Here is a 14,114-nt window from a genome sequence, read left to right on the forward strand (position 1 = left end):
ACTCACCACGAATGTAAACGAAGCGGCAAAGGCTGATCCGTATATTAATCCAATGGAAGAGCTGCATAAAAAAATGTTTGGTTCTTCCATTCAAGTGAAAAAGAAAATGACGAAAAAGAATGCGGCTAGAATCCAAGATCTCGTTAAAATGGGGAGCGGGCTTTTGATTGCTTGATTTTTTTAACAAATCAAAAATGACATAAATTTTTTTTTCTCATTTTAAAAATGATAAACACCGATAGATTAAGAGTTGATGAAATGCCAGAGTATGACACTGGAATTGAAAAAGTTGATTTTTTCGAGTACCTCCCAACAAACCTCGATTTAAATTCTTCAGGATCGATCGTTTTTGAGATTGATTGTCAATCTGTGCAAACAGTTCCGTCTGATGCTTACATCCTCGTCGAAGGGGTTCTCAAAAAAGCGGATGGAACTGCATACACAGCAACAGACAACATTGCTCTGATAAACAACGCCATCATGTATTTGTTCAGCGATGCCACCTATGATTTATCAGGACAACAAGTGGAAAGGGTCATGTATCCAGGTCAAGGAACAACCATGCTTGGATTGTTGAAATACCCTTTTGGTTTTCAGCTTGCAGATGGTTTGAAGCAAATGTGGTATAAAGACACTTCAAACGCCACCGGAAATTCAGGATTTGTTGTAAGACGAGACCACTTGTTTGCAGACACGACATCCGTTGGCGCATTTTCGTTCAAGATACCATTAAAACACATTTTTGGTTTTTGCGAAACTTACGACAAAGTCGTTTATGGATTCAGACACACCATTACCTTTACAAAAAAAGAATACGACGACGCCATTTACAGAGCTGAGACTGTTGCCGCAGGAATGATCGACATTAAAAAATTCAGACTTTTTATGCCTAGAATAGAGTTGGATGTTTCGAAGAAAGCCGAATTCTTGAAATTAATGGCGAGTAAAATTTCCGTCCCAGTAGCCTATAAGTCAAACAAAGTCGAAAGACAAGCCATTCCTGCCGGTCTCACAGAATTTACTTGGACCCTTGGAAGAATCACAGACAAAAGCGTTCCGAGATATATCGTGTTTGGGCTTCAGACAAACAAGAATTCCAGTCAAATCGTAAATCCAGCCATTTTCAACCATTGTGATGTCAGCAATTTTTTCGTAACCGTCAATGGAATAAAATATCCAAATTACAATTACGACTTGAATTTTGGAGAAAAGAAAATTACCATGGCTCATTCTGATGCGTTCTCTTTTGACGATAAATATTATGGTACAAACGAACTTGTTTGTCAATCTGGTTTGTCTCTGCTCGAATATAAAAATTTGTTTCCGTTGTTTTTTGTAGACATTAGCAAGCAAAAAGAAAGAGTTGTTTCTGAAACGGCAGAATTGGTGGTCAACCTCAAATTTCGAACAGCAATACCAGAAAACACCGTTATTTTTGCAGTGATCATTTCCGACAAATTGCTCAATTTCGTTTCCAACGGAACCAGCATGAACGTTGTTTATTAGGTTTGAAAGACCGTCATGAGATTCTTAACAAAAATGATTTAAAAAAATTTTTTTCTTTTTAAAAATAAAACATGAGATATACAAAAAATTATCTGAAAAATTTGCTTAGTGAAAATGGAATCACATTAACCTCAAACAAATTGTTGCCTTTGATGCTGATTGCGGTTGAGAACAATATAATAAGTAAAGATTCGCTTTTGAAAGGTGTAAAAGAACACAGACCAGTGGGTCGACCAAAAAAAGAAATAAAAATGAAAAATGAGAAAACGGAAAAAAACCCGATCGATCCAAAATACGAGACTTGCTTCAATTCGAAATAAGCCTGTGTTTGTGAAAACAACCAATATGGAAACCGGGGAAGTGGCTGAATACAAATCCCTTTACAAAGCAATGAAAAAGACAGGACATGGATGGAGATATTTGGAACGTCGAAATGGAAAAGTGGAAGATGGAATAAAGATTGAAATTTTAAATTCGGAAAAGCTAGAAAGAAAAAGTCCGTGAGAAATGTAAAAAATTTTTCAATTCTTTTTTCAGAGAATTGAAAAGAAATAAAAAATATTAGAAAAATGATTTTGGGTTAAATAAATTTCTTGCTATAATAAAAATGGAAAACAAAACGTTGAAAGAATTGCGAGAAATTGCTAAAGAGCAAAAAATAAAAGGGTATTCTAAAATGAGAAAGGGTGAACTTATAATGACTTTGCAGCCTACTGTTCCTCCTAGAGTTGTCTCTGCTCCTGCTGCTCTTCGTAGGCGAACGACTGAGGCAAGACCTTTGCCTGTTAATGCTACCGTGGTTAGGTTTGTTCAACCAGCTGTAAAAGTTTCAATAAAGCCGACAAAAGTTTCAATAAAGCCGACAAAAGTAAGGTTTGTTCCTTCCGCAGTGATAAAACCAGTCATCGCTCCAAAACCAGCGATCATCCCACCAAGACCTACTGTAGTAAAACCTCCTATTGCTCCGAAACCAATTCATTTGCAAAGACCAATTCACATCCTTGATGAGCCTGTTTCAGATTTAACACCTGCCATAACACCAAAACCAGTCATTCCACCAAGACCTTCATTTTTTTCAAGTCTGAAGGCAGCTGCAAAAAGTGTGGCGTCCTATGTTAAAACTAAGTTTGATGATGTTAAAGATTGGATAGAACCCTACGTTCCTGAAGTAGTCAAGGAGAAGGTAAACGAATCAGCGGAACAAATCGATAAAAAGATACAGTCTATCAAATCACTTGTATTAAAAACAGTGTATAAACAGCCCGTGCCAAAGCCTTATAAAATAAAATTCAAGTTGACTGAACACGCGTTGGGTAATACTGTTAGGTTATATTCTTACGAGCCTTCTTCTCAATATCAAGACATTGCATCCTTTTTTAATTTGGTAAGAGAGTCTGCCATTCAAACCATGGAAGGAGAAAGGAATACAAAAGTAAGAATTATTTTAACGTGCGAAATGAAATCTGTAAGCATCATGACTGGTGAAGAAGTGACTCGGGAAGCAAGCTTTTCATCCAGCTCGGAAATTATTCGAGCAGCTACAGATGTAAGAGAGTTAATGAGCGAAATGGAAGAAAAAGTCTTGGAAAGTAGTGTCAAATACAATGCTTTAGGTTCCAATAGCACCCTATCTAAGATTTTAAGAATGGATATAAACTTTATCGATTACACACCTCTCAGCGCTTCTTCCTATATTGAGCTGACTGACGATCTAAAAGACAAAAAGGCAATCATCAACATGAAAAACAACGACAACCAATGCTTTAAATGGTCAGTTACCAGAGCGTTGAATCTGAAAAATAAAAACAACGGAAGAATTGATGAAGACTTGATTGAAAAGTCAAAAGAGCTGAATTGGGAAGGAATTGAATTTTCTGTGAATTACCATAATATTGACAAGTTTGAAAAAAATAATCCAACTATTAGCATCAACGTTTTTGAGTATGAAAATGAAAAACCCAACCCTTTGAAAGTATCTGACTTTCTCGATCGAAAGCATAATGTTGATTTGCTGTATATTAAAAACGAAGACACAGAACATTACTGCCTCATTAATAGTTTCAGTCGATTTGCCGGCTCCTCAGCATCAAAAGGTAAAAGAAAACAACATTTTTGCAGAAGGTGTCTTCAATGTTATGATCAAGAAGAAAAGCTTCAAAAACATCGAGAAGATTGTTATAAAAACGCGCCAATGAGAATTGAACTTCCTAAAAAGGGTGCAACTCTTCAGTTTAAAGGCATCGGAAAGTCAATGAGGGTTCCATTTATCGTATATGCTGACTTTGAAAGCTTTATCAAGCTGATAGACTCGTGCGCTCCCAACCCAAACCAGTCTTACACAAAAAAGTTTCAAAGACACATTCCATGTTCCTTTTCCTATTACATCAAATGTTTTGATGAAACCGTTTTCGAGCACGATCCAGCCATTTCCGTATCGTTTAGCGAGAACATCGATGTTGGTCAATTTTTTGTTGAAAATTTGGAAAGCGCAATAAAAGAACTTTTTGGAAAAATCGAGAAAAAAAAGATGGTTTTGACAAAAGAGGACGAAAATAATTTCAAATCCGCAACAGTTTGCCACATTTGCAATAAAAATCTCAACGACGACAAAGTACGCGATCACTGTCATTTTACTGGAAAATATCGAGGAGCGGCTCACGACGATTTTAATAAAAAATATCAAGTTCCAAAATTCATTCCTGTTGTCTTTCATAACTTGTCTGGTTACGACACTCATTTGTTCATTAAGAGATTAGGTGGAAAGATCACTTGTATACCCAACAATGAAGAAAAATATATCAGCTTCTCGAAAAAAATCAAAGTGGGAGAGTACATTGGAAAAGATGGAAAACCAAAAAACAAAAAAATTGAATTGAGATTTATCGACAGCTTTAAATTCCTTTCCTCCAGATTGGATACTTTGTCTAAAAATTTAAAGCCAGAGCAGTTTAAAAGCCTTGCATTACATTTTGAAGGTGAAAAATTTAATTTGCTTTTTAAAAAAGGCGTGTATCCTTACGATTGGGTGGACGGATTCGATAAATTTCAAGAAACGCAATTACCACCAAAAAAAGCGTTTTTCTCAAAACTTAAACACGAGAAAATAAGCGACGAAGAATACTCGCATGCGCAAAAGGTTTGGAGCACGTTTCAATGCAAAACGTTCAGAGATTATCACGATTTGTACAACGTGTCGGATGTGTTGATACTGGCAGATGTCTTTGAAACTTTTAGAGACACTTGCATGAAACATTACGGTCTTGATCCTGCTTGGTATTACACCTCCCCTGGTTTGGCTTGGGATGCTATGCTAAAGAAAACTGAAGTTGTAATAGAGCTTATAACCGATATTGATAAGCTCAACATGATTCGAAAAGGAATACGCGGTGGAATCTGCATGATCTCCAATCGACATGGAACTGCTAACAACAAATACATGAGTGATGATTATAAAACTTCAGAACCTTCGAAATTCCTTCAATATTTAGACGCCAATAATCTTTATGGATATGCTATGAGTAAACCTCTTCCAGTTAGAGGATTTAGATGGATGACTGAGGATGAACTTTTAAATTGGAAATCCATGCCTTGCATTCTCGAAGTCGATTTAGATTATCCTGAAAGTCTTCACGATTTACACAATGATTACCCTTTAGCTCCTGAAAGAATGCTCGTTGGAAAAGTGGAAAAGTTAGTTCCCAATTTAAACAACAAAGAAAAATATGTCATTCACCATGAAAACCTAAAACTCTATGAACGAATGGGGTTGATCACTACTAAAATTCATCGAGGTATCACCTTTGAAGAAGAACCTTTCATGAAAAAGTACATTGATCTCAACACCACTGAAAGAGCAAAAGCTACAAACGAATCTGATAAAGAATTTTTCAAACTCATGAACAACTCTGTCTTTGGGAAAACCATGGAGAATATTCTAAAACGCGTTGACGTTAGACTCATTACCACGAGAAAAGAAGCTATAAAATTATCTAAAAAAACTAAATATAAACGAAACACCATTTTTGATGAAAACTTAATCGCGGTTCACATGGAAAAGACATTTGTTTTTTACGACAAACCTGTTTTCTTGGGAATGAGCATCCTAGACATCAGCAAAACACTCATGTATGAACATCACTACGACTACATGAAACCTAAATACGGGGATAAGCTGAAATTACTCATGACTGATACTGACTCGCTCTTTTATGAAATAGAAACGGAAGACTTTTACAAAGACATTGCTGATGACGTTGAAAGCAAGTTTGACACGAGCGAATTTCCTAAAGATCATCCTGCCATTCAAAACTTTGCATTTGACGTTGGGTTTAAAAATAAAAAGGTTATCGGTAAGTTTAAGGATGAAACCGGTGGTAAGCAAATTAAAGAGTTTGTTGGGCTTCGTCCTAAGCTCTACTCTTATGAGGTCTTTAATGAAAAAAAAGAACACAAAAAATGCAAAGGAATTCAGAAATGTGTAGTTGAAAAGCACATCACTCATCAAGATTATAAAGAATGCTTAATGAAAAAGAAAGAAAAACTTGCAACCATGAATGTTATCCGTTCCCATCTTCACGATGTTTACACCGAAGAAATTAACAAAGTCGCACTCAGCGCTAACGATGACAAAAGAGTCATTTTGGAAGATGGAATACACACGTTGGCTTATGGTCACTACAAATTAAAAAAGGTAAGTGATAAAGACGAGTAACAAAAATGAAGAAAAAACAAATTTAAAAAAATTCGAAGAATTTTTCACGGATCTGAAAGATCTAAAAAAAATAACAAAATAAAAAAAATGAGAAACAAAAAAATAAATGTGGAGGGAATTGTTTTACCAAACGAGGCTTTATCCACTATTCAGTTGATGGAAGCAGCAAAAAAACTGAAAATAAAAAACTTTCGAGGAGTTTTTGTCAGAGACGCGTTGCCAAAAAAGCCAAGAAAAAAAGAATGTGGAATTGTCAACACGGGGGATTCGAGCACAGATGGATTTCATTGGGTGTGTTGGTTCAAAGACGGAGACAAAAAATACAGCTTTGACTCTTACGCTCAGCCACCTCTCGTCGAGCTCGTTGACTATTTGAAAAACCCTGTCTTTTACAACAGTGAAAGGGTTCAATTTGGAAACACGTCTTATTGTGGACACTTGTGTCTTTACGTCTTGAAAAAATGCGAAGAGGGAGACAGCTTTCAAGACGTTGTCAACACCCTTTGGTGATCTGAAGGATTTAAAAATTTCACTTGTGAAATTCCATGAATCCGAAGGATTTAAAAAAAATTTAACCTTATTAAAAAATGATTGACAAATTCAACAGAAGCGAATTCAGTGTTTATTTTGATAATCTTGCATCAGACTCAACCAGCAACGTTTATATTAAAACGGACGGATCGAGCACCATCACTGCAGATTTGGATTACAACTCTCATAAAATCATCAACTTGGGTGAACCTACCAACGCACACGACGCCGCCACAAAATATTACGTGGACACGCATGCTTCAGGTGGTACTGGAACTGTAGTTGGAACTGCAGATTTGGATTTGAACTTTCACAAGGCAATCAATTTGAACGAACCGACCAATCTTCATGACGCCGCCACAAAAAATTATGTCGATGTGAGTTCGAGTCTATGTGTTAAAACAGACGGATCCAGCACCATCACAGGGATCATCGACATGAACTCACACAAGTTGATTAATGTGAGCGATCCTACCGCTTTAAAAGACGCTGCAACAAAAGGCTATGTAGACACCAAAGTCTCTTACAACACTATTTCATACACCGACATCAACATGACGTCGCACAAATTGACTAATTTAGCTGAACCTACATCAGCTTCGGATTCAGCTACGAAAAATTACGTAGACACGCATGCGTCAGGAACGACTGTGGGAACTGCAGATTTGGATTTGAATTCGCACAAATTGATCAACGTGACTGATCCAACCAACGCGCAAGATGGATCGACAAAAAATTACGTGGACTTGCTGTTGCAAAAATCGAGTTTGACCAGTGTCGTTCCAAGCTCTAGCTTTACCAGTTTGGGGTTCAAGTCTCAGACGGTAGCAGCGTTAACGACTTCTCCTGTGTTTGCGTTTTCCGGAAAATCAGGAGTGCTGAGAAGATTGTGGCTGGCTTTATACAGCTCCTCTGGTACGAATATTCCAGGCCAAGTTTTTATTCGAATCTTCACTGACGGAGAAATTAACGTTGGGAATTATGCAGAAACAACAGAAGGAGTCGGCGTAGACGTAACTGGTCTCGCCACTGATTTGCTTTTCTCTCCTTTAGGAGGAGCTTTTTACACCAATTCTTTGCAGGGATGCAACATGTTTAACACCACTTCCTTGGGAGGATATTTCACGTTGGACATGCCTTTCAGAAACGACGTCTCCATTCAACTCGTCAACAGAAATGCTACTGCCATCACGTATTGGATTCAACCGTTCATTTCCACACTTGCTTCCATTCCTGCAACCATCCCTCTTTTCAAGCTGTACTGCAGAACGTTTCGATATTTGAATACCACTTACGGCAGCGAATACGTTTTGATGAACACCAACGGGAAAGGAAATGGTGTGTCGTTGAAATACATCAGGATGCACATCATTGGCGCCTCTGGAAACTGGTGGGAATCTAGAGTCCGAATGTACGATGGGAATTTACCTCCAGGTAACGGCACTGTTCTCACTCCTTGGACACCGTACAACACCAACAATTACACGTATTTTCCAGGATATGACGGTGCTTCTTTTCCTCTTCTGGATTAGAAGATTTTTACTTATCCTCATGGAACGGATCAAATGTGACTTCATTCAACAACAAATCGACTTTACTTCTGTATCAATCCACTTCATCCATCAACTCTACATCTACCATCTCCTTTTACAGAAATTTCGGAGAAGCAGATTCTATGCCTACTGTCGCAGCTGGTAGAAGACTCGTTGTCACGCTCAACTCTGGTGATGCTCAAGTCGGTCAATCCGGAAGCTTTTACCTTCTTCTAGGACAAGTCTATTATTATGCCTAAAAATTCGAAGAATTTCCATGGATCCGAAGGATCTAAAAATTTCACTTGTGAAATTCCATGGATACAAAGGATCTAATGCACAGATGAAAAAAATTTTTTTGAAATGGCTTAAATAAATTTCTTATTATATAAAAAATAACAATGAGTATGTCAGAACAAAATGAATGGTTAGAAGATTATGAAAGCGAAGATGATGTTAATGTTTTAGACGAAGCTAATATATTTAGTTGGTCTAGCTCAGAAGATGATAGTTCAGAAGAATCTGAAGATGATGATCCTGAAGATGTTGATCCTGAAGATTTGCCTTACAATGAATCTGCGATGAATGATCCTGAAGATTTGCCTTACAATGAATCTGCGATGAATGATCCTGTATATTTAGATTACAATTCGATGAGTATTGAAGAACAAAATGAATATGATGATTATATATATAATGAATTGTTAGAAGATCTGCGTGATGAAAGCTATGAAACGGGAGCAAACAACTTCACCATTTACATCGAAGATGATGAAAGCGAAGATGAGGAGGAGAAAAAAAATAAATTAAAGATTGAAGCGTTGATTAAAGGTTTTCAAAAGGATAAATATAGAGTGTGTGCTTCTGCTGCTTAAAGAATTAGAGAAACGCGAAGAGACCTTTTTCCATACTTGAAGAACAACCAAAACAAAGAATAAAATGCAATAATCACAACATTTTTTTTCATAATGAGATCTCATTATGAAAATGCGCAAAAATGAAAATGAGTCAGAAATGCGCAAAAAATCCTGCGCAAAAGTGAAAATGAGTCAGAAATGCGCAAAAAATCCTGCGCAAAAATGGAAATGAGCCAGAAATGCGCAAAAAATCCTGCGCAAAAATGGAAATGAGCCAGAACCCGCCTTTTATAGTAGTATCATAACATTCCAGCATTTGCTTTAACATGATTTTCACCAATTTCTTAATTCTTCATGTTTGTAGATTAAAAAAAAAACTGTGTTTGATTCTTTTAACGAGTATGGAAAGTTATTCAGGGTTATCGTATGATTAGTAGGATACTTAAAAAAACATAAAACTTATCATTCCATTAAATCTAAACTTAAAAGCTTTCAATCCTTGTTTTTTTGTCAAAAGTTTTAATATTATCATCAAAAATATGGTGGGTAAAAAAAAAATAATTAAAAACTTGAAAATTATTAAAATCGTAAACTTTCTATTTCGGTAAAGTTACAGAAAGCTTAAAACACAAAAACTTTAAAATAAAAATAAAAAACTTCATTCTATTCTAGATTCTCAATTTTTTAACGACCAAAAATCAGGTGGAGAGAGAGAAAAGGGGTGAACGGTAATGAGTGAGACACATCTTGATTGACCAAAAAATCTTTTTTATATCACGAACAAAATGTTATTCCTAAAATAAAAAAGATTTTTATTTACTTTTCAATTTTATGAAATTAATTTTTTCGTTTGAAAATTCTTGATTTTTTCAAAAATGCATTAAGGTAGCAGATGTTGTTGAGTCCTAGTAATTACCCGTCACTATGGACCAAAAAGTAGTAAAGTTTTAAGATTTTTTAGTTTTTCATCAAAAATAAAATTATTGGAAATTAACAAGAAATTCGAGAAAAATCAAGCAACTGGTGTCACATTTCAGTAAACGCACTTTTAAATTACAACACAAAAAGCATTGAAACTTGATGTTTTTTATTTTTAATACTTTGTTACAGCTCCTTTGTGTTTAGTAATTTGATAAATTCTTCTTGGCATACTGCCAATCAAATTTTGCAGACCTTCAGTTTCCGTATTTTAACAATACTCAGAAATAGCATTTGCTCAGTTTGAGTCTCCTGGCGTTTGCTCAGTTTGAAAGTATTTTTTTTCGTGAAAGGCTAAAATTTTGCCATTTTCTACGTCGATTAGAGCCTTTCCACGAGGTATTTTCAATTATCACTATGAATCACTACAAAAACTTACATAAAGCGCTGAAAACTTTAGGAGAACTGATATGCGTTTATAGAAACAAGACAGCTAAAAAACTAATAGCCAGATTTTTTTTATTTATTAAAAGAATTACAAAACAAATAATATGGTTCATTGTTATTCTTTTATGAAACTCATCAAACATGTGTCAGTGGATATATTTAATTAATGCTGAAACACATTAAAAATTCAAAATTATCTGTGCATCTATAGAACTGAGATAGAGTGTATATATGGTTATTGGGCTGTAGCATAAAAAAATAATAACTACTGTAACCATATATCAAAAAATCTAACTTTATAAAGTCATTGTAAATAAGTGTGTTACATTTGAAATTTCTTTTGTTGAAAAAAATTTTAGTAAGTCTGTTAGAAACAGATTCTGCCTTCAGAAGTTTTAATCATTTTTTCTTCCTTTGAACCTTTTTTCTTCTTGGAATCGAAATACATATTGTCTTTTTTTTTTTTTTTAATAAGAAACCAAGCAAACGGGGCGAGTACTAGAAAGTCACTTATTTTAAGATTACTTTCTTACAACAAAAAGTTTCTTAAGAGTTTCTTAAATTTCAGATTATCAAAAGAGAGAAAAAGTAAACTTGAAGCAATTTGAAAACACGTCAACGCGTAAGATAAAATGCTTTACAGTTTGTCAACTAAAAATATTTGAGTCCCATCAACATTATTCAATGTAATACAATCCTCAGCTACCTGAACAAAACACAAATTAGGAAATACTCATCGAACTCTTAACAAGTTTATTATCGAAAAGTAACTTATTACTAATAGTTTCTTAAGATTTTGGTACCAGTTTCTTATAGCAAAAAAAAACAAACAAACAAACAAAAAAAAACCCGTGAGTTGAAGTCGTGTGTATTGAATGTATGTATTGCGTGTATTGAATATCATCGTTATCCGTCATGCATGCGTGTATTCGTGAATTTTGTAGAGCGATATTTGGTAATGAAGTTCTTTGTATCGGAAAAAAATAACAAAAATGGTCGATTTTAACATATTTTCATAATCATTTTGGCTCGCTAATACGAATTAAATAGTTAGTTTTTCAAATCGCTTCCCAGTAAAGATTGGACGTCCTTAGACGTCCGGTAGACGTTAAGAAAGTACATTTCGCGTGAGTGCACTTTCGCACGGTCCTTCCCACCCTCCTTTTCTATTACAGATAATGAAAGATCGCTGTTTAAAATAAAGAAAATTGGCATCCATTTTTTCTTTTGACAAACGCAAAATACTCTAACTTTAGCATGAAAAAGAAAAAGTTTACTAAAACGCTAATATTCGTATTTTTTTAAATATAATCAGTTTAAATTCCATAGCTCACTAATAAAACGCAATGATCTAAATAATATAAAGAAATGACAAAAGTAAATATCAGAAAAAAAAAAAGAATCATATAATATAAGTAGAGCTTTACAAAAATTTATTAGTAGCACCCATAAAACAGAATTTAACGAGATAAAATATAGGTCAAACATTTAATTAGATGTATTCAAATATAAATGCACATATACACATATGCTGAAATAAAAAATTAGAAAATGTACAAAGACATAAAGAAAAATACTTTTCTACTTGTCAGTTATATATTTTTGTTAATCTAAAATTGGTTCCTAATTGACCAGAAGAAAGTTAGCATTTGCTTTTCTTTAATTTTTGCATATTGTATATATGTGTGTATAAAATGCTTTCAAAAAAAATATTCATAGTAAAATACCGTGGTGTGACCAAGCAAAGTCCTATGCTTTAAGAAAATAACTTCTCTACATTTGGATGGAGTCGATATGATCATTACCACACACTTTGATTAATTCAAAAAACTAATATCTCATTTTACAATTCTATTACCTTTTTCTAATGCTCAATCGTAGAGTATAAAATATCGTTCGCTTCACTAAGCCCTTGTTTGTATAATAATCTGTAAATTGTCTTCAGACCTGTGCTAATATTTTTGGATGAAATCATTTATCCTTGTCAAACGATATAGTATTTTCATCAAATAATAAACTCTTATAATAATCTAATAATATACAACTGATAATGTCCCCTTCATACTTCAGATGATCGTTAAGTGCTTCAGTATCTTAAATATTCGCCTTTGATTATGTCATATTCCAATCGATCGCGTTTTGCTTTTCGGCTCAAACTCAATCAGTCAAGAGCTTTCTTTAAAGTTAATTTTTGGTGGAACGTCTTTTTTGTTAATTATCACTCTAATCTGCAGGAGAAGCGAATTATTTTTCCATCATTTTTGTTTTTATTTTTTACTGGCTTCACTCTATGCAGAATACTAGTAATTGATCACTTTTTTTTTATGTTTCTTTTACTTTTTAATGATATATTAAAACATTTTTTAAATTTTTTGGTATAAACTTTCATTTAAGCTCCATTTACATTATAAAGGAAACTCATGTGCACTTGATCGGAGTTCTCCGAGAAGTTCAATTGCACATTTTTTTGTAGCCATAGATACATTCATTATTTGTTTATTTAGAAATCTTCTTTTAAGTATTTATTTAAAAATTCAAGACTAAATACTGTTTACCTTTATCGAAATTTTGTTTATATTTCCATGGGTACTATTATGTTTTTTTTTTTTTTCTCTCTTCCTACAAGGTAAATGCATTGATACATTAATTTATGAGATGAAAAATGTATAGCATTTAAAATATGTATACACTTTGTTGCGAAATCCCCTTCAGATAATGAAATTATTAACAGCATAATTTGCATTAATTAAATAAGTCTTTCATCTTTTGATACCACAAATCTTTTGATAACACAAAATATATATTGGACAAATAAAAATTGTTATCACTGTACCAAATTAAATATGGCCCTGAAAAGGAGTATATATACATAATATCATTCAAAAAAATCTAGCATTGGTGCTGCGTTCCCATATAACCAATGAAAAAGGACTTATAGCTCACACGACCTTCCTCAGTCACTTACTTAACTTTTAAGAAAACAAATTGCGAGATGAAAATTTGCTTTTCCCATTAATAGTTTCCAGAAGATGTATTTGAAAAATCTGTTGGCGAGTTTCCCTCAGATTTATCACGCGTTAATCATGCGACAATAGGTATACTGCTTCCTATTTTAAAATCTGCAAATCTCGAAGTTGATCTTATTTGAAAATATGAAATATTTGAACATTTGGTCGCAAAACTTAGTTTCAAAAGTTCCGTATACCGATTGGTTCCTTATGAAAATTCCGATTATGCTGTACAACGTTAACCAAACCGTTTGGTTAACTTTACGCCGATAGTCTAGAGCGTGTCAATTTCCGTTTTCAACTTTTGAAATGATTTCATTAAATTTACCTTAATATGTATTAATCGTCTTATCCGAAATTTCCATATAATTATTTGTAATTCCGTATAAATCGAATTCAACTCTCTCCTGTGTGTATTTGGTAAAATCACTTCATGGGTTTTAATAAACGTTAACATTAATTGCTAGGTCGGGAATAGATTAATTGGTTTTAAAAAAAAATTTTTGAAATACATTTCCTGATTGATCGAATTTACCGAAACAAAAATATTTGTTTTGAAACAAAGAACGAATCAAATGCTGATAGTTTAATTCAAATGTTTTCT

The 14,114-nt window shown here is 34.0% G+C and overlaps 1 protein-coding gene across 1 annotated transcript; it reads left to right on the forward strand.

Moving 5' to 3' along the window:
• Nucleotides 1–225: 225 nt before the first annotated feature.
• LOC149880636 (uncharacterized) lies at nt 226–1,826 on the forward strand. The gene is made up of 2 exons (XM_090069216.1): nt 226–1,070; nt 1,616–1,826. Exons 1-2 carry the CDS (start codon nt 226–228, stop codon nt 1,824–1,826), a joined length of 1,056 nt encoding a protein of 351 aa, XP_089925342.1.
• The last annotated feature ends 12,288 nt before the right edge of the window (nt 1,827–14,114 follow it).

The sequence above is a fragment of the Hydra viridissima genome, unplaced genomic scaffold, assembly GCF_058129835.1.
Source record: "Hydra viridissima isolate aposymbiotic clone 2 unplaced genomic scaffold, HvirCarnegie_v1 scaffold_12, whole genome shotgun sequence".
In the NCBI taxonomy this organism is placed as follows: Eukaryota; Metazoa; Cnidaria; class Hydrozoa; order Anthoathecata; family Hydridae; genus Hydra; species Hydra viridissima.

Coding starts and splice junctions, on each gene's coding strand:
- LOC149880636 (XM_090069216.1), top strand. CDS start 226: ATGATAAACACCGATAGATTAAGAGTTGATGAAATGCCAGAGTATGAC. Junction 1,071..1,615: donor AGCGTTCCGAGATATATCGT/GTTTGGGCTTCA, acceptor AAATTTGCTTAG/TGAAAATGGAATCACATTAA.